Source organism: Plectropomus leopardus, chromosome 6, assembly GCF_026936395.1.
Source record: "Plectropomus leopardus strain MGB_pleo_1.0 chromosome 6, ASM2693639v1, whole genome shotgun sequence".
In the NCBI taxonomy this organism is placed as follows: domain Eukaryota; kingdom Metazoa; phylum Chordata; class Actinopteri; order Perciformes; family Serranidae; genus Plectropomus; species Plectropomus leopardus.
The window spans coordinates 29,374,085-29,401,857 of record NC_142181.1 but is presented as its reverse complement, the minus strand read 5'-3'; the positions used below and the strand labels follow the sequence as shown (position 1 = coordinate 29,401,857).

Here is a 27,773-nt window from a genome sequence, read left to right as displayed (position 1 = left end):
ATCAATTTAAAGGAATACTTCAAACTTCAAGCCCCCCACATAACCATTTGTATATCAGTGAAAACAGAATCTATGAACAGACAATTCTTGATGAATTGGAGAAAAACAGTCGACATTTAGAAACAGCAAAACTATTTCAAGACATCTGTCTACAAACTCTCCCAGAACTGAGACAGAGTAATTAGAAAATTTTATCCAGTCGTTTGCTCAGTACTTCCCAAATACAGGCATTTTTGCTAAAAACCTTTTAAAAATTGAAATGAAAGCGAAACTTATCTATGTACAAGTTGTGCGCTAGTTTGTAAACACGTTTAATACAATTTTGCTGTTGTTAAACATAGTCACCAGTCACTTATATTCATCCAAAATGTTCTATTGTGGATTATTTGTTTACTGTGGAGGCATGCAGAAAAAAAGTAATCTTAACATATGCAATCCAACACAGGATAAGCGATTGATGTAAAAATGGTAATTGGGAAATGAAATACTCTTTTAAAGGCTATAAATAATCTAAAAATCAGGAAAAATGCCCATGACAGTTTCCCAGAGCCTGAGGCATGTTGTTGTTTTGTCTGACCAACAGTCCAAAAACTAAAAAAAAAAAAAAGTTAAATTTGCAATGATAAAAAAACAAGCACCAAATCCTCAGATCTGGAACAAGTGAATGTTTAGTGTTTTTCTTGATTAATTACTTAATAACTACTTAAACATTAATGGACAATCCAAAGACAAGCATATGCCCAAACTGCAAACATGATTAAGAATTATAAATCTTTTATTGTGCATGGATCCTTTGTAGATATCATGGCTATACAGATACACTTTAGATACATATCTATGATTATACATTTTTCCCATAACGAACATTTTAAAGTGATATGTCTGGTAGTATGTATAGTATAACAAATTTTCATTTTGGAATGTACGGTGTATGAGGTAACTGCAAACATTAAAATTACATAAAAATGGTCTCTATTTTTGTGCATATTTTACTCATTTTTTGTAGCATTTTGTTAATCTCCCCAACCAAAGGTACTAAGCCCAGGGTGAAGAGGTGTTAAAATGGCACACGTTGCAATCGCTATCAAAAATAGGAATTTGAATTCTTCAAATGACAAAGAGAAGACATTTGCAGAATGTCTGAAAGACCAAATCATGTAATTATCCAAGACGTTTTGCAAGGTACCTGTATTTCATTTTTACGGTTGCAACAGCAGTTATCTGCCCAAAACCAAACAACACTAGATCCTACAGCCAGATTACCACTGAAAACTCAGCGTGAGAAATCTGTTACGAATACTTAACACACAGAGAAAAGGCAAATTTAGATACACAGAAAGTACATGAAATAACACATTTTGTATCTGCCATTTGCGTTCCATGATTCATGAGCACTCAGGATTTATTATTTTCTCTGGAGAGTATTAACTTATTTTACTTCAATATTATAAAAAATATACTTCACACATGTATGACCTGACATGTATGACAAGAAATCAAAACAAATCATAAGTAATACATAGAACTACTTACCATTTCTCTCCTGATTACATGTTTACTAACATCAAATAATGTTGCAAAAATAAAAGTAAATAAAACACATTTTAGAGTCTTCTAACACTAAAAGAAAAACATCAAAACTTAAGAGAAATTAAGAAAATTCTCCCGAGATTTTTTACTCCCCAATTAAGGCCTCTGAAACAACTGGTATATACTTTTTTCTTAGTTTTTTTCTTTTTGTTTTGCTGAGATAGATCAGCTGTTTCAGTGACACGTTATGCGGTTCTACAACTTTTAAAACACCCAAAACACAAGTAGGGTTGCACAATCTCAAAGTGTGTTCTATAAAATGCATCACAAGACCAAGACGCAGTCAGTCAAGGTTCTCTTTCACTAAGGTGCAAAATCAATTACTGGGGAAAAACAAAACAAAACAAAATAAAACAAAACATACAGGTAAGCATACATTTTTTGTGCTGAACAACAATATTTCGGAGTAAAGCAGCAGTATAACTATATGATAGTAAAAATAATTAGAATTCACTGTTAGTTTGGTTTTTGTTTGTTTTCTAACTTTATGAGCTTTTTTTCAAACTTACAGGTCCATGTGTCATCACTGTACAAAAATATACTAACATTTCTCCAGTCATTTTTGCATCCTTAAACATTCTAAACATCAAAAAGATTGGAAAGTGCTAAATGAACGCTCTAAAGTGTGAACAAGATTTTCATTTCTGTTTCTTCTCTTACTAGACCCCTAAAACTCCAGCAGGGGGTTAAGTCCCTTCATCTCACCCTGAAGCCCTCCCAGCAGTGTACCTCTGTGGCACTTACTACATACAGTATACACATCTGGACACACACCCCACTGTGCAAACACTGGCCCACCGGGTCCCAGGATCAAATAATACATAGGCTAATGTAACACCTACATACTATTTTTGGAACACATCTATCAGAAACAGTTTCATACTAGACACATAAATGGAAATATAAATAATGACTATTTTATACACACACACACATATACATATATATATATATATATATATATATATATATATATATATATATATATATATATATATATATATATATATATAGTAATCAACAAGTACATGAGTCAAAGCACCTCTTCGACCCTGACCCTCTTCCTAAAATAAACTATATCCCTGCTCTTTCCATCCATTTGCGCGGGAAGCTGATCATGAAAAAGAAATCTGAACTGAACAACAGATACCAAAAAGTTGGGACAGGCTGACAAAGGCAGGAGAGTCAGGAAGGTATCACAGGTGCTTAATAAAGTATTACATTGTCAATTTCTTACCACCATTGGGCTGTCACTCACCAGCCCTCCCTCCTGCTGCACCCCAATGCAGCTAATGCGATTACTATGTTGACAGCGGAATATGATAAGTACAAAACAAAGAATACAAAACAACAGAGAGAGGGGGAAAGAATAAAGCTATAACCCTGCAGCTGGGTGGCACAAACTGCTTATTTAATGACAAAGTACTGGATGACAAAAGCGATGAGGATGGCAATGACGGCAAAAACCATGAGGAGGAGGAAAGCACACTGCTCGTCTGTCAAGCTCCGTCTGGCTCGGTTGGCCTCTGTGCCAGCCCTGGACCCCGAGCCGGCCGAGCCGCCGCCTACTGCCACGTCATTCCGCTGGGGAGAGAGGGTCACTGTGGGGCTGTAGGGGCCACTGAGTTCAGGGGCCTCCTGGCACTGCCTGATAGCACACACCCGGAAACGGTAGTCGCTATTGGGCTGCAGATTGTGGACATGGAAGGATGTGGCAGAGCCTTTGTAGGCCTGCAAACATTAGGAGGGAGGAGAAGAAGTGTGATACAACACTAAATATTAAACAAAACTGAATGAAAATCTATGAGATATTGGGGTTTTTGTCCCCTAATGCAATAATAATAATAATAATAATTTGCCTTTTTCATCTTTCATCATGTTTATGATAAAATATAGGAGCAAATACTGTCATTCAGCCAGCCCTAGATTGACAATCGTTTGGCTTATTGCCTTGCTATATTTGCAGTTTTTCAGCTCTGTGTCTCTAGAATGCTTGCTGCTTACAGTCTGACACCTTGTTGCTACCTTTTTGTAAAGCCCTGACCTCACCTGAGCGGTGTGGAGGTATGAGCCCATAAACACCCCAAACACAGAAAATAATAAGAAAATAAGAAAATACGGGCAGAGGGCAGAATCTCTGCAGAACTGTTAACTTTTAATTCTGTATGTATCACTCCGCTTCACAGCCATTCAAAATCCGTTAATTAGTGTAAAAGTGAAAGTGGGATACGTTTTAAAAGTGAGATGTTTATAGTATGGTATAAGCACAGGTTCAAACAGCTAGTTGGTGCTGTTCACGTAGCTGTCAATTGGTCAGGTTGAGTAAGGAGAGAAGAAGAGAGGAGAGAGAGGAATGGGGGGGAACCATGCATCTATTTTTTTGAGCTTGTTGTTGAGCTTGTTTGAGCTGACTGTACATGCATTGGAATTACTAAAAGGTATGAGGGAGCCCGGAAGGGGGCAGCTGTGATGGACGGGTTTTGGTAAACAGCTGTTTACTGGGGGTAAACCAGCTGTCACAGATGTTACAAGGATGTGCAGTGAGACAGGGACACACTCGTCTGACACTGACCACAGCCTGAGAGACACCGACACACACACGCTGTCTGATACAGAACTCGAGGTGACGGAGATCACGGCGGTGAGCGGACACACATTGCAGCGATGAACTGTCTGATCAACCACAGTGAAGATAGTTTTATGTTGGATATTCGACAGACATTCGCTCCTATGCTACATATAAAAAATTAATAAAAATTATTTGGAGATTTAAAATGTAAAAACAAGAGGTGTATCTCATGCAGCCAGTGGAGTACTATCATCCCACACTGATTTTGCGTCCATTGGTCACATGACCTAGGAGCTATTGAGCTAAAATGCTAATATTTACATATGAAAAATTAATAAAAATTATTTGGAGATTTAAAATGTAAAAATAAGAGGTGTATCTCATGCAGCCAGTGGAGTACTATCATCCCACACTGATTTTGAGTTCATTGGTCACATGACCTGGGAGCTATTGAGCTAAAATGCTAATATTTACATATAAAAAATTTATAAAAATTGTAAATAGGTGTAAAATGTAAACTATTAAAATGTATACTATTAACAAATAAAAGACGATTGTAGAACTGTTTTATAAAAGCAATATCACACTCGAAGTCGTATATTGTACTGTATATCATCACGACAGACATTATTTTCGACCGAATCACAGCTGTGATGATATACGAGCACATCACTCCCTCTCGTGTGATATTGCTTAAGTAGATTTATCAATGAAAATTAGGCAGCGTCCCAATCACCCTCTGCTATCAACCACGCCAAAGACTATCAATGTCAGCACCCAAATCCAATGACCCAACTCTTACTATAACCATAACCATTAAACTAATAAACAATAATATCCCAAAACTAACAAAAAAAACATGTAACAATACCAAAATATAAACCATCCCAAATCTTGTTAATCTTACAAAATTCTCTCCTTTCTAAATGAATTCATGGCTCCTACACATATTTGTGTAAAAATCATGCATAATATATTTTTTAAGCATATAAGCCTGAACCTGGTGACCGAGATGAGGTTGGTTTATTGAACTTTCTTGAAATAGTTCTAGATGTTTTTTTTCTGATAAAATCCTTCCCATCATGCTGCTTTCAAATTAAAAGCATGATAGGAAAGACATTTACGCATCCGTCTTTCAGTTTTGTTTTTTTTTTTTCAATTTAGTGAGCGATGTTGTTAGTTGCCTTGAATGAAAGGGGAGACCTTAGCTGTTTGCCCATCTGAAACTTGCCCTAGATTTTAGACAGCCTTGTGAACCGGATCCGTTGTGCTAGACCAAGTGCTAGGCAAGGCAAGGCAAGGCAAGGCAAGGCAAGGCAAGGCAAGGCAAGGCAAGGCAAGGCACCCCAATACCTCCTTGCTATTTTAACAGAGGGTTGACTAAGTTAACAACAAGCTTAGAACATGTCCAGTAATAAAAAGCGTAATACCATAATATGGTGCAGCAGTCTTTCTGGAGATCTGCTCTCTTTTCGTTAGGAAGAATTGCCAAAAAAAAAGAAGCTATTTGGACACAAGCCATGACTTTTCATTTAGATTGTGACAGCAAAGCTATAAACATATTCAACATATTCCCAGTTTGTATTGGTTATAAATTGGAAATGTAATAAAACTGCAATACTGGAGGAACAGTTTTCGTACTGGGTTTCAGATATACTGGCTAAAGGCAGCATAAAAAATTCTCCATTATACACCAGACGAACTAAACTAGCCCGGTTGGTGCACAAACTGATGCAAACTGCCAGTGAGACTGACAATAAGGGTGGAAACAAAGTCATGCAGGATGGCAACCACATATTTCAACCCAATGATTCAATTGCCATGTATGATGAGGTAAGATTAGCATAAACCTGCAGTGGCCATTACTCCAAATTAACATGGCTGGAGGCCACTGAGAGGGATGAATGTGCTGGCAGGTGTGAGACACCCGGGATACCTCATGGATCAATGACCTTTGCATAATGGGCAATTTAAAGCCAGCGGTGACTAATACAGCACATCGCCACAGTGAGAATATTAAGGCCCTGAATCCATATGTATCCCAATCTGCATAAAAAAGCCACTGTGATGAATGACAGGTCAGCCGCAGGTAAGGACACAAAATATGAAAAGAGAGAACCAAACCCTAACACAATAACATCAGTACCTGTTTAAACTCGGAGTTCCCCATCATGCACTGCAAGGTATAGATGATCGGGTCCCCCTTCATGGGTGGCAGGGCCTCCCATGTGACTTCACAGGAGATGTCATCCAGACGCTCCACTTTAGGAACTGGAAGGACGAAAAAGAGAGTGCAGATGTAACATAAAGCACATTGAAGATGGGCGATATGAAGGGCAGTACCACACTTCTGCCAATGAGATGTGTGAACAACTACCTTTGGAAAAAATACCCATAACGCTATTTGGTTTGAACAGTGTAATCTTCAAAACCTCAGGGTTAGAACCGAGAACAAACCACATTTTTCAAAGGTGGTTAAAACTTCCGATTCTTTAATACTAATACCAAAAAGGCAAAATTGAAGACAAAAAAGACCAAACCTCCAAAATAGTGTTCATATGTGCTGTGAATTTTTTGTTTGAATTGGAGTTTTGTGGGACTTTTTTTTTAAGTGGGTCTGCTACAGAAACCATTTGCTTTAATAGAACAGAGCTTGCTTTAAAATGTGCACTGGCTCAGCTGATAAATTAAGAGTAAATTCTTGACAACTACATGTAACTTTTCCCCATTAGCAAAGTCCTGTAACTATGAGTCATGCTTTTCTTTAGGCAGGTGGCATTTCAAGCAAAAACAAGCAGTTGTTTTGAACTGATAAAGTGCCCTGGTAATCATGACAAAACGCAGTGGCAGGGCGGATTTATATCCTTTTAGGCATTGTGATAATGGGCTTTAAATGTAATTGCTGAAAAAGTTAGTCTGCATTCAAACAGTTAATAGTTGAGAGTCCACTTTACCATGTGGAGAGACAAACATTGCTGAGTAACTCTGACAAACTGGCACATGACTGCTTGAATCAAAAGAGGTGTCACACTGAGAATAAAACCCACGCCCTCATTACTGACTTCAACGTGTAGGATCAAAAGAGCCTTTACAGAGGCTGGTTGAGACCAGACCACACTGCTGAACAATCCGACTCCTGATGACAGCCGACAAGTGAATCTCAGGCTGCTGGGTCTTAATCAAATGCACGTTAAACTTGGGTCAACTGAGGTTGAAAGCTGAGCACACTGGCTGTCTGCAGTCAGCAGTGAGTGATTGTAAAGATACTAAGAGCTGATCTACATTGGGTAGAGAGATAGAGAGATATTGAAAGAGAGATATAGAGTGAGAAAGACACAAAGACAAAGAGACAGAAAGAAAGACCAAAAGAAAGACTGAAAGACAGAAAAAAAAAGAAAGAAAGAAAGAAAGAAAAGAAAAAGGGCTGCTACTGTACCTTTCACTGGGGCTGGAGGAGAGCGTGGAGTGGTGAATGTGTAAACATTGGAGAAGGGCCCTTCGCCCGCCTCATTAAAGGCCTGGATGCGGAACGTATAAGAGGTAGACTCATTAAGCCTCTGGACTTTATGTGTGTGGCATGGTCCTTTATACAAGGATATAAATCTGCCATGACAGGAACATGAAAAAGAGAGAGAAAGAGAAAGAGTTTAATGAGCAAAAGATGACAAAAAGCAACCAAGACAAGTAACTCCTCTGTCGGGAAATATACAGTGGCATAAAGCACATCATCAGTTCCTGTCTACGTATACTGTGAAGAGACTCTGTCTGGCGCATTACTGCCTCTGTGCCGCCCTCTTCGATACAGTTATCTGCACTTTTTGCTCAAATACAGTCTCCCCTCTTATCTGTTTATCTCACCTCAGGTCACTTCCCCTCATCTGACTAATGGGCCACTGACCTGCCGCTCTTGTCCCCCATCTGCAGTTGATACTGGAGGGCGTCTGAGGTGACGGCTTTGGCTGAGCCATCGCCCCACTTGAGCCTGAGGGTCTGGTGGCTGAAGGCGGTGCACTCCAGGCGGGGTGGTTGTGGAGGCAGGGGCTTTGTCTTCAGCTTAAAGGTGTGACTAAAGGGGCCTGCTCCCAGGCTGTTCAGGGCTTGGATTCGGATCCTGGGTAAGAAGGAGAGATTCAGACATCAGAGAGCTGTGAGGAGTGAGCTGATTTGAGCAGAAAAATTGCAGAGAATGGGGCTGGGAAAATCAAACAATCTTGATAGGGGGTGGCAATAGAATTTATCTTGATAATCATGATAAGCTTTGGACATTTTTATTCAATATGGATAGCTCTGACAGCGTATCACAGAGCACAAATAAACACGACAAAAGCCAGTCAGTGTGCTGCATCTCTTCTCTGTGTAATCGCCTGTTTGTAGGAGGGCAGAATTATGCTCCACACACTGAGTGGAGAGCAGTGTTACTTCTACGCAAAGCACACAGCTGTGGGAATAAAACAGACTAAAATGATAGAATATTTTTTACTGGAGTTAACAACACCTGTGCTCATTATCCATAAGTGCAACAAAACAGAGACAGGACATGATTATCAGGCATTATACAAACGTGCAGAAATGTGACATCTCTGGCTACTCTGCCTGCAGTAACCTCCTGCCTCCTCTTAATCTACATCTAAATTTACATTATCTTCAATTGCTGAGGAAACTGTAAACAAAAAAGCTAACACAACATCAAGTATATGCAAGAGGTTTCCTTTGATATCAAAAAAGCTACAAAGCCCAGCCTAAGACAGCCTGCAAAATGTGTCGTTGGTCAGTGCCAACAAGATGGGAAACACAACAAATCTTCTTCTTTGCCTGAAAAGTTAACCTCCCAGCAGCCACACTATTATTTTACTAAGTTACAGGGCAAAGCATGTTTGCTTAGTCAAGTGTTTGCGATGATAAAGCGCATTATTCAATTTATTCTTTTATCACAATATATAATATTAACCTAGCCATGTTTGCATAGTCAAATGTTTATGTTTTTCTGTTTTATATGTAAGTTAACTGTACTCTTAACGAATAAACCCACTGGTTTCCTTATGTCATTATCAGGATACTCAATTACATTTTGTCATAAATTTCAACATTGATGAATATGGAAAAAAATATTGTGATCGAATTTTTTTGCCATATCACCCAGCCTTTGCATCAACGCTCATAGATGTATTAACAGTATTTTATTTATTCTGCAAATGTTGACATTCAGCCTCTGTTAATAATTGGACGTGACAAATTTTATGTTCAAAACACACTAAAAGTATTCACTAAGCTAAAAGCTGAAAGTGAATACTTTAATACAGCCTAAGTCTTTGTTTCATTACAAGTGTATAAAGCCACCGCAATAAATCATATGTCATTGTCCTTCAGCTTCATGGCTAACCTGTTTAACTGCCACAGTTCTGTGTTGGCTTACAATATAAACCACATCAAATTAAAGTAATATAAATTACATCCCTGTGTGGATAATTGATAAGACTCTATTAATTGATGAGGGATTTTATATTTAATTTAACTCTCCATAAATTGAGTACTAGTACAAGATGAGCCATAGCTGGTTTGTGAAAAAAATTTTTAGTGTCAGGTCTGGACAACTGTGTCCTAAACAGCTGTCAGCCCTCACAAGAATAACCTGGATTTGCAGATTTAACTAACTAGATTACTAGAGTTGTCCCCTTTTGGCATCCTTTGGTACAAAGCACAACAGACAGAGTTAATGAGCGAATGTGGTGTGTGTTTAACTGATTTGTATTGCATTCTGAGATCTAAAACTTTCACAACTGTCAGCTGTTGTTGACATCTGATATGTACAAAGTTGTGTAGTGCAAACATAATGCATCAGTGTGAGGTAGCAGGAAGCACCAACCTGTAGCTGGTGTCAGGCTGCAGATGCTGGATGATGTGTCTGGTGACAGGACCAACAACGATCGGCTGGCGCTCTCCAAGATCAATCAGGTAGGATGTTATCTCAGAGCCGTGATCACATGGGGGATCCCAGCTAATGCCCAGGCAGGTGGATGGAGAGTAGAGTGGTGGTGCCCGGGAATCACCATCCTCTTCTTCCTCGTCTTCATCTGCGTCGACTGGAGTCTCGTACCTTTGCAGCTCGGACTCTTTCAGCGAATAGATGTTGCTGACGGCTGCAGGCACAGAACAGGGCGTCTGGCACAACACTGCCTCGCTGAACGGCCCCACACCAGCCACATTTACAGCCTGCACAACAAACAAAAGAGTCAGCTTATCAAGTCAATGTCAACTCTCACTTGTTATATGAAAGGACATGTGTAATGTCCATGTTTCACCACAAGGTGGCATTCCAATGTAAACATAACTGGTGGCTTCAACAAGTCTTACTAAGTATATTGTTTTCATTCTCTAGCAAAGTCATAAAGTGGAAAAAACACATATTTGAAAAACTAGAACCATATGGGTTAGGTTTTTAATGAACTGTTATATAGAAATGTGGTTTTATAGCCTGACCAGAGTGTAATATTTAGGGATGTACTGGGCATGAATATTGCCAGCACTGTGGACCAACAGTGGCAGTGGAGAAAATAAACACACTGCATGTGTAAGAACCCATAAGGAACACATGTCCCTACATTCATCCTCTGTTGTATCACCAAAGAGGCTGCATGAGAACAGCATGGCCTGAGATTTCAGCTTGAACCAGACCCAAAGGACAAGGCCAATATTTTAATACCAGAGTCTGTCTCTTTCATACAAACGCAGGCCTAATTGGTCACAGCATAAACATGTATTCACTGAAACAGCACAGTAGAGACATGCTCTAACTCGGTGTCCACTCATCATGAAGTAACTAGTGACCTAACTGTAATTAAGACATAAACATGGTATAATGTAGCTCTTGGCAAGTATTAGCCAATTATTACAGGCAAGCACACAACATCAAACCTTAGCCCACCAGCGAGTCCTAAAAAGTAATCATCTTATTCTCTGCAGTTGCATGATAAATTAAAATCGACACCACTTTGCGCTAATGTAAGAAGAACATTGCATTACAAATCAATTTCACAAATGTTCTCCAAATCATAGGCAGCCAACTAAACCCACAATGGAGGAATCTTCAAAACCTTTGTAATTATCAACCAAAACAAACACCCAACCTTTTGGCATGGCTGCATGATATGCAAAAATTCCTTCTGCAATTACTTTGACAGATATTGCAACTGAGATATGAGTCACAATTTAAATGGTAATGAGAATTTTTGCTTTTCGTTTTCACTAGAAAAATATAAAAATGATGATGATTTGATTTTTGCTGGGGTCAGTACCACACACGGATATTCTCTTACCTCTGGAATATAATTTTTAGGCCAAGGCATTCCTTAATAATGGTATGTTGTGATTTATTTATCTTTATCAGAAAAATTGCAGCTTTGCACTGATGTGAGAAGAACACTGTATTAAAAATCAAGTTCATAAATGTTCTCCAAATCTTCGTCAACCATCTATACCCACAATGGAGGAATCTTCAAAACCTGAAAACCTGGAGACTCAGAACTTGTCTCTTTCCCACCACAGATATTTATTATTTTATTCTTTGTAATTATCAACCAAAACACATACCTAACCGGAGATCCTGAGATTTGGATATTGCCCTTGTCCATAATGCGATTTTGATAATATTTCAATTAACTGTGCAGCTCTACCTCTTAGCATGATGTTCTATACCTTGGTTGCCACGTTTCTGAAGGATAACAATCACAATTTCAAGCAGTGAGATGAGACATATGAATTCCGAAGTATTTTCATTTAGAACCGAGGCAAGACTGCTCCAGATCTCATCGTTCCAGATATTTTCAACTAAGCACACCAGCCTTGGTGGGGTTGGACCAAACATGAATCCAAGACAGTGTTAGAATCACACTTCATCCATTGAGCCACAAACAGAGAGAGAAATGGTAGAAGAGTGTAAGGTGTGTTGCCTTTCCCACCTTAAGTTCACATAAAAGCCAATTAAGTGATCAAATATTAAGGAAAACAAAGTGCAAAGGCAGTGAATAACTTTAAACTGAAAATTCATTGTTCTATCACTGATCTTTGCTGTCCTTGAGGGAAAACTCTAGTTCCCATGTTTGTCAGGTGAGATCTGATTCTTTTTTTAAGTTGTCGTTTTAACAGCGGGAGTGAAACTTAGCTCAGACTTTATATAATAAAGTGTTTTTTGGAGCTCACCTGTACCCGGCAGAAATAGTTGGTTGCAGGAAGCAGCCCCTTCATTTCATGGCTGAACCCTGCTCCACTGTAACACACCTGCATAGTGCCCTCAGCAGCTCCCCACTCAAGACGAAACTCTGTCACCGGAGCGCCGTTGCAAGATGGGGCCTGGAAGACAAACATCAATGAGAATGCCCACCAGCACTTAACATGATGACATGATTTTACAACAAACCTGATGACACGATTTAACAACAAACCTGATGACACGATTTAACAACAAACCTGATGACACAATTTAAGAATAATGCAGGTGCGTGTCCTCAAAATGAAGCATGTGATATTAACATTTATATATATCAGGTGGGGGTATGGAAGCAGAGCTAGTCTTACCTCCCAGCTCACAACAACACAACTTGGGGATTTGCATGTGGTTGAAGGAGGCTTGCACTGCTCAGGGGCCCCGGGGCCAGTTGTAACCTCACAGCGCTCTGAAAGAGGTCCAAACTATCCATACAAAAACATATAAAAAAAAAACATATTAAACCTTTTAAATCAGATTAAGTTAGAGAGGGTTGAAAGCATGTAGCAGAAGAAAAAACAACTCCTTCTCCTGTTATTGATAGATCAGTTTTGACAGTCTTTCTCACCCCAGCCTTGTTCGCTGCCTTGAGCCGGAAGCTGTAGGTTTTGCCAGGCATTAAGCCTCCCACAGAGCAGTCTAGCTCTGGACCCTGGTAAACCTCCCTGCTTTCCTCAGACTGCGGCCCACTCACTTCTACACTGTAGAGGGACACTGGGCTGCCTCCATCCACCTGAGGGGGACCTAGGAAATTTGTGCAGCCAGTGTTTATACATCAATATACTTTAAGGGTTTTATGAGATAAAATCATACAGTATATACACAAACACAAATGTACAAACAGTGAACTAATACAGACTGCATCATAAAAGCTTTGAGGTAGTTTGCTAGACAAATAAATGCATCAACAGAAGCTAGAATACATCCCACACAGATCTGAGTTGGAGAGGAATGACTCACCCCAGCGCAGTTGCACCTCCCTGGCTTTGGGCTTGCCCACCAGCCGAGGGGGCTGGCAGGGCCCTGGGGGCACTGCGGGAGTCTGAACCTGCAGGGTCTCCGACAGCTTGCAAGGGAAGACAACACACCAATTAAGACCCTGAGAAAATAACAAATTGACAATCTCACCCCCCTCCTCTCTTGCTAAGACAACACTAAGTGGATAAAAATTGTAATTTTCACCAATTTTCAGGGTACAGCAAAAAGGAGATAAATGTAAATGTATCATTCAACCAGCACACTGAGAAATATGCTGTAGTCCTTGCAAGAACATGAATAAAGTTAGACAGGTTGTCTGGCGAAAGGAAAAATAGGTCCCCATTTTTCAGAGTCTCAATCTCTGTGACAAAAGGCAAACATGTGAGTGTTATGTCACATTGTGCTGCACTGAAAGGCAGGATTTCGCCACCATGAGTCATGTTTCTTTACAAGCCCCACCATGAATAAATGCATGCACTAACAGGTGATGAAGAAATTAATGAAGAGTGTCTGTGAACTGAACTAATTAAGAAAAACATCCACTGACACATGAAGGGAGGGTTAATCGATTAGCAGGCTTTGTCTTGTTCTTACACACCAGGAAGCGTAGTCTAATCTCCCAACATAGGACACTGGCTGAATGACAATTTTCTATTAAACCTCACCATAAATAGAGTGCATATCTAGAATTATTCATGTGAAATTTATCAGATCAAATCACAGGTTGTGTTGTGATTCCCAACTGCCTTCCCTAACAATTACACTATATGTAACAGCCGAGAAATGAATAAAAAATAACAGAACCAATAGAAAAACACTGCAAAATAACAGTAATTTTAAGTTGAGTGAGAGTTGGAGTATATCTAATTGTGATCTTGACACTTGTGTATGCAGCCTGCATCAATTTAAAAAGTGGGTGCAGTTGTGGGATGTTTTTCTACCTGCGAATAAAATCAAATAAAATCGTAACTGATCAGCAAACTCTTAAAATTCCTGTGGCAAAAACACAAGGCTATGTGCGCAACTGCCTGTGCACGTGTGCCGATGCTGAATGACTCACCGGGCTCTGCCCCCCCTCGCTTATGCAGTACACTCGGGTCTGGTAGGAGCAGCCGGGCTTCAAGCCTTCACACACGTGCTCCATAGCTGGCCCCGAGTACACCAGCTCCCATGACAAACCTAAATACAAACACATTGCAAATACATTTAAATTGTTTAAACAAACTAATGTTTTCAGTGTTTAAAATGTTATTTTCACTTTAACATTTCTATTACTACCATTTACAACTTACCGCTTAAGCCCTCAGACAACTCCACAACATACTTTGTGACTTCTGCTCCACCATTATCTTTTGGGGGCTCTAAATTGAGGGGGAAAAAAAATCATCATCAAATGGCACAAATCCAATTTCTTTAATTAAGCAGCCAGCAAGCTCAATTTTCATGAGGCTATGTCTGGAAATATACTTGAGAATTGAATTATTGCATTAAGATGTGTAATGACTCAAACCAACAAACTATGACATTTGGAGATATAACAGAGGAACTTGCTGCCTCAAAAATCTCACAAAAATTATTAGTAGTAGTATAACTCAGAAATGTAAATGCAGATGAAGCATGACTTGCCAACTCATGACCTTTTTCACCCCTTAAACTTCTTCAGAAACTAATTTTGTTGGAAACACAGAGACATTTGACAGAATTTTCAGAGCTGCAGTCATGTTTTTTTTTTTCCTTTTGAAAACTAGAAGCAGAGACCAAGTACAGCAGTTAATGATGTGTTTGTCCAGTGAGGTGTAGGAAGGATTCATGCCGATGAAGGAGAGAACGGTCATCTACTGTTCAGACTTCTTGGAATGTCATCTGTCTCCAGGAGATACACTATATATGCTGCCAAGCAAAACTCAATGAGACAAGTGAAACTGTAAACGGGCCTTGCCAGGCTATTAACTACATGTAAGAATGAGGAAGGACTGATATATAAAGGCTGATAAAGGGAAAGGCAATTGGTAGGAAATGTTCACCCCAGGCCATCTTGAAGCTGTTGGACAGCACTCTTCCTTTGATGACAGGCCTGCAGGGACTGCTGGGTCTGTCAGGGTTCGTGATGAACTCGACCACCTGGCTGGGGTTACTTTTCCCCTCTGAGTTGTATGCTGCCACCTGGAGGAAAAACATGAATACAGGCAGTGAGGAGTCATTCCTTAGTGACCAAACTGGCTTGATTTCTTTCAAAAACATTGGAAAAAGGATATGAGCAACTTCGGAAGAAATTATATTTATTATTAACCCAATAACATCCTTACACTATAATTAGTATGTTAAGTAAAAGCCCTATAGATATTTCTCTGTTAGAGATAGAAACATGACATTTTGTGTGTTAAGTGTCAAGACATGTGGCTACATGTCAAAATCAAAATTTTCAATATCTGAAATTTATCATGCCTTAGTTGATAGACAAAGTTGAAAGATGAAAAAAATCACAAAAATGACTTTAGCACTAATTTTATATGCTTAATATTATATATACACTGGAACAAATAACACATTTTTTAAATTCAAGGTGTTCTGAGTCCAATGGTACCAAAAATGTGATACAAGCCTTTTTTTGAGATACAGCTCAGTCAGTTTTTGAGATACAACTATATCTGTAACATACTATTTTTAGTAGTTAGTCACATAGGGTTAGTCATTTTATGATGTTTCCTATAAACCCTGGTGGAAATAAAGGTTCACATTATACATGTTCAAAAAAATCCATGCACTTAACCAGATAGACTGAAGTCAGAATAAATCATAAAACAGATTTTCCAGTGTGTTAACAACACACAGTTCTATGACCATGGATTTCAATGTATTCCTGTGTGTGTGTGTGTGTGTGTGTGTGTGTGTGTGTGTGTGTGTGTGTGTGTGTGTGTGTGTGTGTGTGTGTGAGTGATATTAAGTAGGGGTGGTAGATTGTGAGTTAACAGATATTTTACTCCCATTTAAGACCCCATAGAAATACATTATAAAATTCCTCTATACTGTGCACAATGTCATATTGGAGCGAGGAAAATCAATGAATTACCATTTCTCTTTTTAAATCTGTATTATAAGAGTCTGGGCAATGTGTGCATGAAAAACTATTAAAATCTGATACTCCTCACCTATTGTTTTGGGTGTGTTTTCATGGAAAATCAAAAAATGAGACACCCCTTGTGACCAGATACTAAAAAAAGTATGTTAAGAAAAACAGGCGCTGTAGCCTCATACTTCAACTGATTTGAAAAATCCCAACTGATATCTTCTTAGGTCAGCTAGTACTTTAAATGATGCAAAGAAAATTTTGAACTTCCACTAAGGACATTAATGGGTATTAATAATATTAATAATAAGATAACAAGTCTGTAAAATAATTAATTCCTTTGATTATATATAAAAAAAATTCTTACATTTTTCCCTTGCTTTTTAAAAAATAAATTCAATACGCTGCTCTTTCACCTCATACCAATGGAGTATCTTACAAACAAATTCAAGTGTATAGTTGATGATTTTTTAAAAACTTGGGCACCCTTTTATAGATATACTGGTAAAAGACTTAATTTGGTTTCAAAGTGAATGGTGTATTACAGCCCCAAAAACTGTCAAAAATACTTTTGGGTACTAGGGAAGAAAGATTTATATAATGTAATTTTATTTTTATTTAATTTATTTCCTTTTTTATATGCTTTGTTTTCTGAGCCTGCTTAAAACTCATTGTTTCTTTATGTCTGTGTATTTTAAGTGCTGCATTACTGTCAACTGTAATTGTAACATACTGAGTGCTCCCTATACATGCATAGATACCATGATATTCTCAATTCTATTGACTATAATATATGCTGCACGTTATGTATTATGTAGGGATTTAGCTGAGAAATTTTGTTTGCATGGCCAGTGTGTGTTTCCTTCACTATATTATTGTTTGATTTGTCTGTATGTGTGTTCAAAGTTAAAAGCTGTAATAAAAATATTGGGGGAAAAAAAATCAAAATCTACCAATTTTGCAATTGGTAAGGCAGTTCTTGCTAAGTTTTCAAGACAAAGCAACCAATTTGCTCAGATTTCAAAGGTTTAAATACTTGTGAAGGCCTCTGAACGCAATACAAGAAAAGAGATGTTGATCCATGTTTCAGAGGATTTAAATACTGGCCATTGTTTGCATACATGGTCAATAAGAGCAAGTTTATAAAGGTCATTATGTTTCCTGATGACAAGTACAAACTAGAATTAGAGGAGGATAATGAAAGAATCTGCGAGGGAGTGTAACACTCTGCTTGCAACTAAAATGGCCACAGACAAATAACATAGTATCAAAAAGATCCTTAAATCTACAAATACACTTCAACAAATCTGTTAAGATGCCACGAGCACTGCAATAAAAGAAACGTGACAATAAGGCAATTTGCATTTCCCTAGCGGCAATCTGAAATAACATGAAAATCTTTGTAAGCCTGCTGAGTACAGCTCATCCACATACTGTACCAAGACAAACCTGCACAGCACCAAGCAGCCCCCCCCCCTCACTGCACAGCTGGATAATTGGGAATGAGGGAAAGAGTCTTGAGTGACTAATGAACATTTCTACCATTTTGGCATATGGTGGTTTGTTTGGGTAATGCAATACCTTTCTGTCAGTGTCATGCATAGCAATGCTGCAGTGCTTCCTTTCACAAAAATGGAGAACTATGGCACAAAGGCTAAAGAATATTCCCCACCTTATCCTTAAAAAAGCAATAATGTTTTGCCTTTTTTTCTATTTGCAATACATAATAAGTATATTACAGGCCCAAGCCCTATAAGGAAAAAAATGTATATGTGGTCTGAATAAATCATTGCCCTCCCTCCAGGAGTTCCAATCATAAAAGGTGCTTTTATCTGAAGCATAAAGTATTATGGCTGCAAATGTATTTAGTAAGAATGGCCTCAGTGGGAGCTTCACTGCTGACGCTGGCACTGTTATAGTATGTATTTATGTAAGTATGATCTTTAGAATTTGCAAGATTCAAGAGTAATTTACTGATCCATCATAAGATGTGTTATGCTTTTTTTCCCTTTCACTCTCACTGAGTCAAACTGTGACTGCACAAATTAAACAAAGGCTATCTGCAGCTTTCACAAAGCCAATTTTAAGATGTTCAACACCTTTACAAATCTACCTGGAACAGATCCCATCACTGATTTAAAAAGCATCGCTAATCAAAGCTCTGTACCAGTGCAGAATGGAAAAAAGATAAAATTAGTAGTAAAGTAAATGAAGAACAAAAATAATGAATCAATCCATCTCCAAAAAGGGGGTAGAAGAGGGCAAAGGATTTTTGAATATTTTTATATGCAGGTATAAAAAAAAATCACATGCAGAGGTAATGCAAGCCTACAATTTCATGTATATAATTTATCTATTTATCTACGCCAATTTTTCTCACTGGATTACCACTATTCAGCTTATTATTAGGAGCATCATGTATATTTCTTGCATTGGTCTCTGTGTAGAACAGGTGAAAGATGATCATCTGTGATTTATCAGAGCCATTTAGTACTTCAGCAAACTGCAGGCAGAGCAACAATTTAGGCAAGAACGTCAGAATGAGAGATAAGGAAATGAGGGAGAGGGTAAGAGACAAAGAGAGAAATGCAGTGACATGGAGAGAAAGACACTTGTCAGTCCATGAACTAAGTCACATTACTGGGCTGGCCAAAAAGCCGCCGTGGCTCAAACGCTTCACTTGATCAGACTGAGGCCCGCATGTGACGGGCAGTGGAGTCCTCTTGTTTAAGCTGTCAGTTGCCCACTGCCCTGCTGGCAGAATCCTGCAAATGGATGAGTCATAGGGCCACTGTGGGCCTCAGCACCCTCCCTGCCTGAAGCCTGTCCTCTCCACACATAGCTATGATGGCAAACATTACAGGGCACCCTTACCCTAAACTTGTACTTGGTACTCCTGTGGAGATTCCTGGTTGTGCAGGAGAGCTCCTCACCATCATAGCTTGGCTGGAAGCCATATCCCTGGGACAAAGACAAATGACAAAGTGAGAAAGGAAACAACCAGGTAAGCAATGACTTACAAGACAACCACTGAAGCACAGAAAACAAAGTGGTCTACAGGAGACAAACAGCTACAGGGGATAGGGGAACTTTTTTGTGTTTTCCCTGGCAGGCACTATGTCTGCAGGTAGCTGCTTGAGGCGGTGCAGGAACAGGTGTCAGGAGCTATAAATGTCACATAAGTTTTAGAGCAAACTGTTAGTGTCGCAAAACAATGACATGAATTCAATTTTGGCTGGTTTAATGTGAGCAACAGGATACCTGAATGCACCAACTAGCAAGAGGATGCACATCAACCAGGAACATGAGTGTATACTATTAAATGATTGCAACTGTAATAATTTTAAGTGTGCTGTGTTAATGGCATACATATTTCATGTCGTCTGAAGATGAATGAAAGTCAAAGAAATGCACTTGGCAGTACTGCCTTCTAAAAAGTAACTGCAGCACCTCAGAAGGGAGACAACATGTAAAATATTTGCTGTGTCATTCATGTGTTTCAATCTTAAATGAGCAGTTGGTTTTTCTATTTAAAAAGGCAGACTGTGAGAGACATACCGAGCCTTCCTCCTCCATCTCCAAAACATAGTAGATGTCATCCTCCTTTGGAGAGCTAGTGGGCCTCTGCCACTTCATACACAGCCAGGTCACCCCCGCCATCTCCAGCTCTGGAGGGAAGGGTGGCAATGGCACACTGCATGAGGTGAACAGGTCCACCACTTCACTGAACTCGCTGGGGAGGGCAGAGAGAGACAGAGGATGGGAGAGGATGGGAGAAAAAGACAGAAGAGACCAAGTGAGAGACACACATGCACACATAGGTGGAGACAGTGAATGGAAGAAACGGTAACATGAAAATGGACAACAGGGAGGGTGCCATCCAGAAAATAATCCAGCATAATCTTGCGCGCCTACCTTACACCCATGTCATTTTTGGCTGCAAGGCGGAAGGAGTATCTTGAAGCTGGTGAAAGCTTGGTCACTCTGTACTGCTTCTGAGGTCCATAATAGCACTGTTCATAAATCCCAGTGCCCTTCCCCTAGGGAGAAGAAGTTTCAGTTCCACATAAAACATGAGATTGTGGTGCAGTGTTCAACATTTCTTTTATGATAGATGAAATATTACCTCATCCCACTGAAGAATGTAGTTTTGAATTTTGGAACCGTTATCACAAGGAGCCTGCAAATAAGCCATATACATTTTTAAAATAAATCATATTTCTATCAGATAAATATATAAAGCACACATACCACTTACACACACACACAAGAGCCCAGTTATTCATTTGACTTAAATATATGCCCACAAAGGGAGAACAAGAATGTTTCATAGCCAAACCATTTTTTTAGAGGACCTGAAGGAGCAGTATATCAGATTTAATGGCACCTAGCAGTGAAGATTGCAGATTGTAACTAGTTGAAATTTCTCCCATGTGCCAAAAGTAAATTCCCAGATACAGCTCCTTCAGTGATTATTTTTTAGAGGGTTTTTACCAGGAGCAGAATTGTCCGCAGAGGTCTCCTCCTCTCCACAACAAACGGACCCAGTGATTTAAACCAGTAAAAACATTGAAGAAAGAAGTTTCACTTTAAAAATCATTATTTTTGCAATGCTGTTTGGCTTATCATGGATTAGATGCTAACTATAGTGGCAGACATACAAAGCATTATCTAGAGTCAGTGTTACAATACACAACTACTAATACTACAATAGAAAAAACAGAAACATAGTGGTGCAACATGGCAGACTATGTTGACATGGTCCCACTCTATACAGATATAAATGGCTCATTCTAAGGTAACCCAGCAATTATTATTTTCAGGTGAACATACACCAAAGGAAACATTATTATTGTATTATATTCCACTTCTGCCAATATAATCCCCTAAATCCTCCACACTGGACCTTTAAGCCCCACCACCTTTTATTCAAACCTTGTGGAGAATATTTCCTTTTACTGCCACTAATTACAGAGATGTAATCTTAAGCCCTACTAATGACAAATAAGGTGCATCCAGGTGTGCACACTGTTATATGGTTTAATTAACTTAATGAAGTTTGCTGAGCAAGCATGGTTGTTCTAAAAGTGCCTTGCTAAACTTTCACACATTCACACTCACACCTGGGAGGTGATCTATGCATCGAACTGCCTTTTACTGCTAGCAATTCAGCAACTTTAATGAAGCAACAGAAGGTAAAGAACCACAGTGAAGTGGATCTTAGCAAAGGTTATTGAGGAAGGGGAGATTGCTTCTTAATTACTTTTTCCTCTTTCTCCCAGCCAGTTTGGGGATTTTAAAAGGGTGATCATTTTGCCATTAACATATATCTCCTACCATATGGCCAATTGGAAAAGTATGTTTGTGGCAGGTATCGCATATAAAAAACATGTAATACAAAGGGCGTTATGGCTGCTAAATAAACAAAATGCATTTTAAGACCTGGCTGTTATTATTCTACACATAAGAGGTTCCCAACTGGTCCAGTCACTGGGTCCAGATTTCTCCTTATTCACTAGGTCAACATCTGCACATTAGAGAAATGACTACATATTCAATATGATTTGACAAAAAGTAAATTACATGTGGAATTAAAACAGAATGAAGTAATAACAATTATTGATGTCAGTTTGCGCAGACACAGACAGGAGGAGTAAAAAAAACCTGTCTGGTGGCCAGAAAAGCAGGTCGAAAAATGGCAAACTCACTGGCTATTATAAATAACATATTGCAAGAATAAAGTGCAATTAGTTAGAACCAGGGGCGTTTCTAGGATTTGAAGACAGTGGGGGCTTAGCCTAAACCTCAGTAGGGAAGGAAAAAAAACCCAAAACAAACAAAAAAAACAAACAAATGCGCTCCGATTTTTTCCATATAACATTTTTAGCTTTTTTTCACTTTAAAACTTTTTTAAAAATATTTTGGCATATTTCTTCTTTTCTAAAATTCTTCTCTAAAAGCCTTGGGCCCGCAAAAAATAGCCAAAATGAGACCATTTATCATAGCCAGAAACTGTAAAAACAGAATTTGGATTTTCAATTTTCCTTAAAATTGTTGAACCACTGGTCTAAATGTGCCTTGATTTCTGTCACATAGGTATAGTTGCTAATTGTTCACCACCCCTAAAACTGTGGTTTTAAATTCCATCAATCATCCAATCTATTTTACCTTCCACTGGAGTACAAGTGTGTTCTTGGTCCCACTGGCCTTTCTGGGAGCATTAGGAGGATCTGGCTCACAGCTTAAAGTGGTGAAGCTCACAGCCTCCGACGGGCTTCCCTGTAAACAATTACATATGGCCTGGACCCTGGGGAAAGAGAATAAAGTGGTTATGAAATGTTCCTCTGTGCACTGACACTGTGGTCCAAACAAAAGCAGGCAGAGGGTTATGCCAACCTGACATGATAGTCTGTTGCTGGTCGAAGGTCTTCTAAAGTAGCACTTAGTTCTTCCCCGCTGCATCAAAGGAAAACATAACAACAAAACAGTCTTTCGTGTTTTATCAAAAAAACATCTATGTAAAATCTCTAACAATGGTTGGTGCTGAATATTGTAGCATCTTGCTGTTGGTGCTTACCAGTACATACTCTTGTACTTCCCATCTTTGCCACTAAATGAGACAGAAACCTCATAGCTGAAGGGCTCCAGGAGGCTGCAGTCATCTTCCACGCTGCCGTTCTCACTCTCTGGCCTGGAGGGCACACCCCAGCTCACTACTGCTCCTCTAGCCTGGATGTCAGACACCTATTATATGAAAGTTTCATGAGTCACAACTAAGTCTACATTAAACCATTACACCTGGATATGTAACCAAAGCTTTTATTCCTCTTACGATTTCACCCCCCACGTCACAACATGCACACACTTTTCTGAATTTTGCAAACCTCAACTCAAATCCAACATGTCTAGTTATCAGTCCTGCACCAAGTTTTCAAGAACATTTCTTACTCCTTAATTTCCGACACAAAAACTGCATTGCTTGATACAGGAAAAGAGACAGGGATCAAAATATTCAAGCTGATGCCACTTGGGGAAAGGGTTTTCAGCACTTGGCTGAAAACCCTGGGATGTGCTGCGCAACCTTAAGATTTTTCATTCTGTTTTGAGGAGGCTTAAAAATAGCCTGAGCTATACAGCAGGGGGGGATTCATACATGGAAGAACTCAATCAGGTCAAGTCTGTGCCTCCCCCTCCCCTCTGCCCTGGGGGCCCACCATACTCCTTCGCTTCCCACAGTTCGATTCTCAGTCCTTTAACAAAATTGTGGCAGCAAAGATGGAAAAAAATCCACTTTCCATTGAAGCTGAACCTTCCCCGTATTAGACATCCTTCCTTACCTTTATCTATCATCTTTCCAATAGACTTGTTTTGCTACTTTTGAAAGAAGATCAGACCTTAGCGACACTGTATAACAAATCTCATCTCATAAGAGGTCAAGGAAATTCTATTTCTAGTTCTATTTCATCCAGCTGGTGTTAAAACAGCCATTGTCATATTTATTCATCCACATTCCTGCTGTGAGCTCAGCACCATTAAATCAAGGGCTACTTCAAAGAATAAAGCAAATGTGACTTCTGCAAAAATAATTATATATTTCTAGCTTATATTTTTCCCTCAATGTAATTTTTTATTTAAATTCACATCTACAAACTGCCAAGCACAGTGCCATGATGATGTGAGAGCGTTGTAATTGTTTATTTAAAAATCAGTACTTGAAGTCTTTCAGTAACTGCTGGCATAGTATTTGGTGGCACATTTGGGAATAGAAATCCCCACATGGATGTCAGTCAGCAGGTCTAACTCCATTAGCAAGATGTCAGCTAGAATTCATCATGGATGTTAATAGAATGTTTAATGACGCAACATATTTGCATCATTATGGGTTTTCATGAACTCAGCACTAATAGAGTCACACAACATTGTGCAAATTGTATCAATAAGATAAAGAAAAATAACAAAATGATGAAGTGAATACTAACCACTGGTGCGCTGACGGTGCTCAATAGTGCTTGCAGGGCCTGAGCTTCCTCATCTAGCTCTGAGGAGAGAAATATAGGTAAATATGGGCAGAAAACACCTCAGTATTTCTGAAATTAAGACAAATTTAAGAAAAGTAAAGGCATGTGTTCTGAAAGTGTCTGTGTGCTTCTTGGTCAGTTAAATTATGGGTGTAAATTTGCATAATCTATTCAATAATTTATCTGGTGGAATAACTGCCTTCTACATGCTGCACTAACACAGAATATTTCAGTACATCTACAATGGCTATTATGGCTAAAAATAAAATGAAATCATCCAAGAATAATGAATGTCTCTTTAGATTTAAAAATACAGATAAACATTTGGAATGAGCGGTTGAACTTAGGGTTTCATTGTGGAAAAATAAAATACACTGTCATGAGAGGTTTGTGGCCACAGTTATAGTAATTTCCAGTTCACACACTAGGTTGCTTATGAGGTATGTATGTCTATCGATTTTTCAACTTCATACCCCTCTCTAGGAATGACCAGCTGTTATAAAAAAGATACATTACAGCACTATGTTTTAAACATCCCATTACATTTTATTGCTTTCGCTCAGATTTGAGTTTTCTCAATTTCAGCAACCTTTATTTAGCCATAAGGTGAAATTATTCTTGCCTCCACTTTCAAAATTGATTGTAATTCCTTAATTATGCGCTGTTGTCACCAAATAGCAGAGTTAAATTCTATGATTAATGAGCAGTCAGAGTTCATGTAATCAAGAATAATGTTTGCTGTGTTGCTGATCCCTCACTGCCACTAGCTGCAGCAACTAATGAGGCACTACTCCTAAACACAACACACTCCCAACATCTGGAAAATGCTGTGTGTCTGCCTGCCTCAACAACCCTCTACCCTTTCCCCTTCTTACCTCCTGGCTCTCCATTTTTGCCCATGCCTGTCTGCTTGTCAGGGCCGGCAACTGCATGGCCGAGCTGCCCCTGCTCCACCTCCAGCCCTTTTAATCCAACGCCGTTGTGAATATCCACTGTCGGGGGGCTGCTGCAAGTCTTCTGTGGCGAAGGGGGAGGGCTGTCCTTCACTTGCCCTCCTCCTCCGCCTCCCTGGCGCTCTTTCAGTTTCTTCTGCAGACGCTCATATGTTTTGCTAGTTCTGTCATCTCTGTGGACAAATGGCGGGCGTCCATGTTGGGAGTGAGAATCTGTAGAGACTGAAGGAATAAAAAGGCAACACATGTCAGTTTGCGCAGACACAGACAGGAGGAGTAAAAAAAACCTGTCTGGTGGCCAGAAAAGCAGGTCGAAAAATGGCAAACTCACTGGCTATTATGAAAGAATTTACAAATAAACAAGGAGGTAGTGAGGTGAACCCCCAAAGATTAAGAAACTGAAAGACTAAACAGTTTGACACAGGCTGTGATTGTATAACTCGCCTGTGCAAATGAAGTGCTGGGGACAAATAAATAACATCTTAATATAACAATACAGCCCAGACACTGCTGGCTCCAACTCACCCTGCTCTGAGTAGATATGAGCTGGATGGTACTGGGAGATGTACTGAGAGCCCATGTCACCCACGCCCCCCGCCATGCCTGTGTACAGGTGGGGTGGCGGGGGCATCATGGCAGGGTGTGGGATGAAGGCAGGCAGGTGGGCATGGGGTGGAGGTGGAGGGTGGTGTAGAGGGGAGTGGCCCCCTGGGTGGAACTCTGGTTGCTGAGGTAAAACCAGAACCCGCCGCACTCCGTTCTCTTCTATGATCTAAGAGGAAACACACAAGAGTGCAGAGAGCAGATATCAAAGTTGCTCCGAGTTTGACCAGATGCCAATCAGTAACATTGCGCTGGAAATAGTGAAGATTGAATACCTGTGAAACGTATCCAGGAGGCACATAGATTGGAGGCACTGAACCATTTGGAGACATCATGGGAACCTGAGCAGGACCTGTGAAGAGGGAAGGAGCGAGATCAAACACTTCCCCCTGGGGAAAACAGCTGTTTCATCTGTGGTAAATGTGTTGAAAGTAATACAGTAGTGCATAGGGTTGACATTTCAGTCTGAGTCAGACCAGATTCATTCAAGCTCTAGCCTGGGCCCAACCGCTAACAAATGTTTTCATACCAAAAGCAATTTTTAAAAATAATAATTATTTAATATTAATATTTAATAATAAATAAAGTTTGAACCATCAGTTACAAAAATGTCTGTTTTTTTCATCGGTTTAGCACAGTAGCTGACTCTAAAAACCCAGGAGTCCCAGTTGCTGTTGCTATAGAGAATATATCAGCCACCAGAAGTACAAATCAGAGGAGGTATCAGCTTGGAACAAATCAGAACACCTCACAATAGTTGATGCGATGATGGCATTTTTGACTTTGTATTTAAAGAGATCTATTTCAGTATAGTTGCTCATCTTTTGTATAGTATTATTCATCCAAGCATTGAAGAGCTCAAACTGCCAGTCATTGTAAACCTTCTCCACAAATAATACATTAACTTTTATTCCATAACCTTGGACTACCAAAAGAACTCCTCCCATCTTGCCACCTATGGCATATGACACTTGGCAGGCTCTCACTTGAGCAAACTTCAAACATTACCTCTGAAGAGGGACAATCCCTACAGTTGATTCACTCCTCTAAGCCAGCTGCATTTTCAATCGCTATTTCATTTTTTTTAAAAATGTGTGTAAGACAAGGCAGAGAAATGCAATTTTCAAATACTGGGAAATGCAAGAAGACCACTTTATAAAAGTGCTGAGAAACAACAAAGTGTCTTGCGTGGCTTTGTTGCAGGGGCCAGTGTAGCGGCTTAGCTCAGCTCAGAGAAGTGACAGCTCAGCAGAAAGCCTGAGAGAGAGAGAGCGAGAGAGCGAGAGAGCAAGAGAGAGAGAGAGAGAGAGAGAGAGAGAGAGAGAGAGAGAGAGAGAGAGAGAGAGAGAGAGAGAGAGAGAGAGAGAGACCCCTCGGTGCCAAGTTTGCACGTTCACACATTTCTCTTCTTACAAACCTAAGACATAAACACTAGGGCCCCAGCGCCAGATGCCATGCAGGGGAGCAAAAAGATCCACAGCACACACTGACCTCCCAACAGTTTGCTCAGGGATGAGTTTTCCTTCATTTGTTCAAAGCTGGCGTAGGCAGAGAGAAGGCACCTCTTACTGAGCACCCACAATGGGCACATGACTCCCAAAGCTGGTTCTGTAATTATACACTGAAACCTCCCATTTCTAGCTTCTACCACCTCCCCAGGTGCTGAAGTCCAGGCTCCACCTCTCAGTGAGAGTAACAACAAGCAAGTGTTCATATAAGGACAGATATCAGTTTG

At 39.6% G+C, this 27,773-nt stretch overlaps 1 protein-coding gene across 3 annotated transcripts in view; it reads right to left on the bottom strand.

Moving 5' to 3' along the window:
• Window positions 1–757: 757 nt before the first annotated feature.
• fndc3a (fibronectin type III domain containing 3A) overlaps window positions 758–27,773 on the bottom strand; it is a 54,601-nt gene continuing 27,585 nt past the window's right edge. For all 3 annotated transcript variants that reach the window (XM_042486327.2, XM_088079176.1, XM_088079175.1), the window contains 23 exons: window positions 26,314–26,390; window positions 25,961–26,207; window positions 25,358–25,657; window positions 24,444–24,502; window positions 23,042–23,208; window positions 22,861–22,920; window positions 22,633–22,771; window positions 20,591–20,644; window positions 20,380–20,504; window positions 20,023–20,197; window positions 19,339–19,425; window positions 15,422–15,560; window positions 14,690–14,758; window positions 14,458–14,576; window positions 13,380–13,485; window positions 12,988–13,163; window positions 12,731–12,844; window positions 12,356–12,505; window positions 10,023–10,369; window positions 8,058–8,270; window positions 7,596–7,762; window positions 6,306–6,430; window positions 758–3,321 (listed from right to left, as the gene is read on the bottom strand). In XM_042486327.2, the coding sequence (XP_042342261.2) occupies window positions 2,998–3,321; window positions 6,306–6,430; window positions 7,596–7,762; window positions 8,058–8,270; window positions 10,023–10,369; window positions 12,356–12,505; window positions 12,731–12,844; window positions 12,988–13,163; window positions 13,380–13,485; window positions 14,458–14,576; window positions 14,690–14,758; window positions 15,422–15,560; window positions 19,339–19,425; window positions 20,023–20,197; window positions 20,380–20,504; window positions 20,591–20,644; window positions 22,633–22,771; window positions 22,861–22,920; window positions 23,042–23,208; window positions 24,444–24,502; window positions 25,358–25,657; window positions 25,961–26,207; window positions 26,314–26,390 (3,539 nt within the window). In that variant the 3' untranslated portion in view covers window positions 758–2,997. The remainder of the gene's footprint in view (window positions 3,322–6,305; window positions 6,431–7,595; window positions 7,763–8,057; window positions 8,271–10,022; window positions 10,370–12,355; window positions 12,506–12,730; window positions 12,845–12,987; window positions 13,164–13,379; window positions 13,486–14,457; window positions 14,577–14,689; window positions 14,759–15,421; window positions 15,561–19,338; window positions 19,426–20,022; window positions 20,198–20,379; window positions 20,505–20,590; window positions 20,645–22,632; window positions 22,772–22,860; window positions 22,921–23,041; window positions 23,209–24,443; window positions 24,503–25,357; window positions 25,658–25,960; window positions 26,208–26,313; window positions 26,391–27,773) is intronic.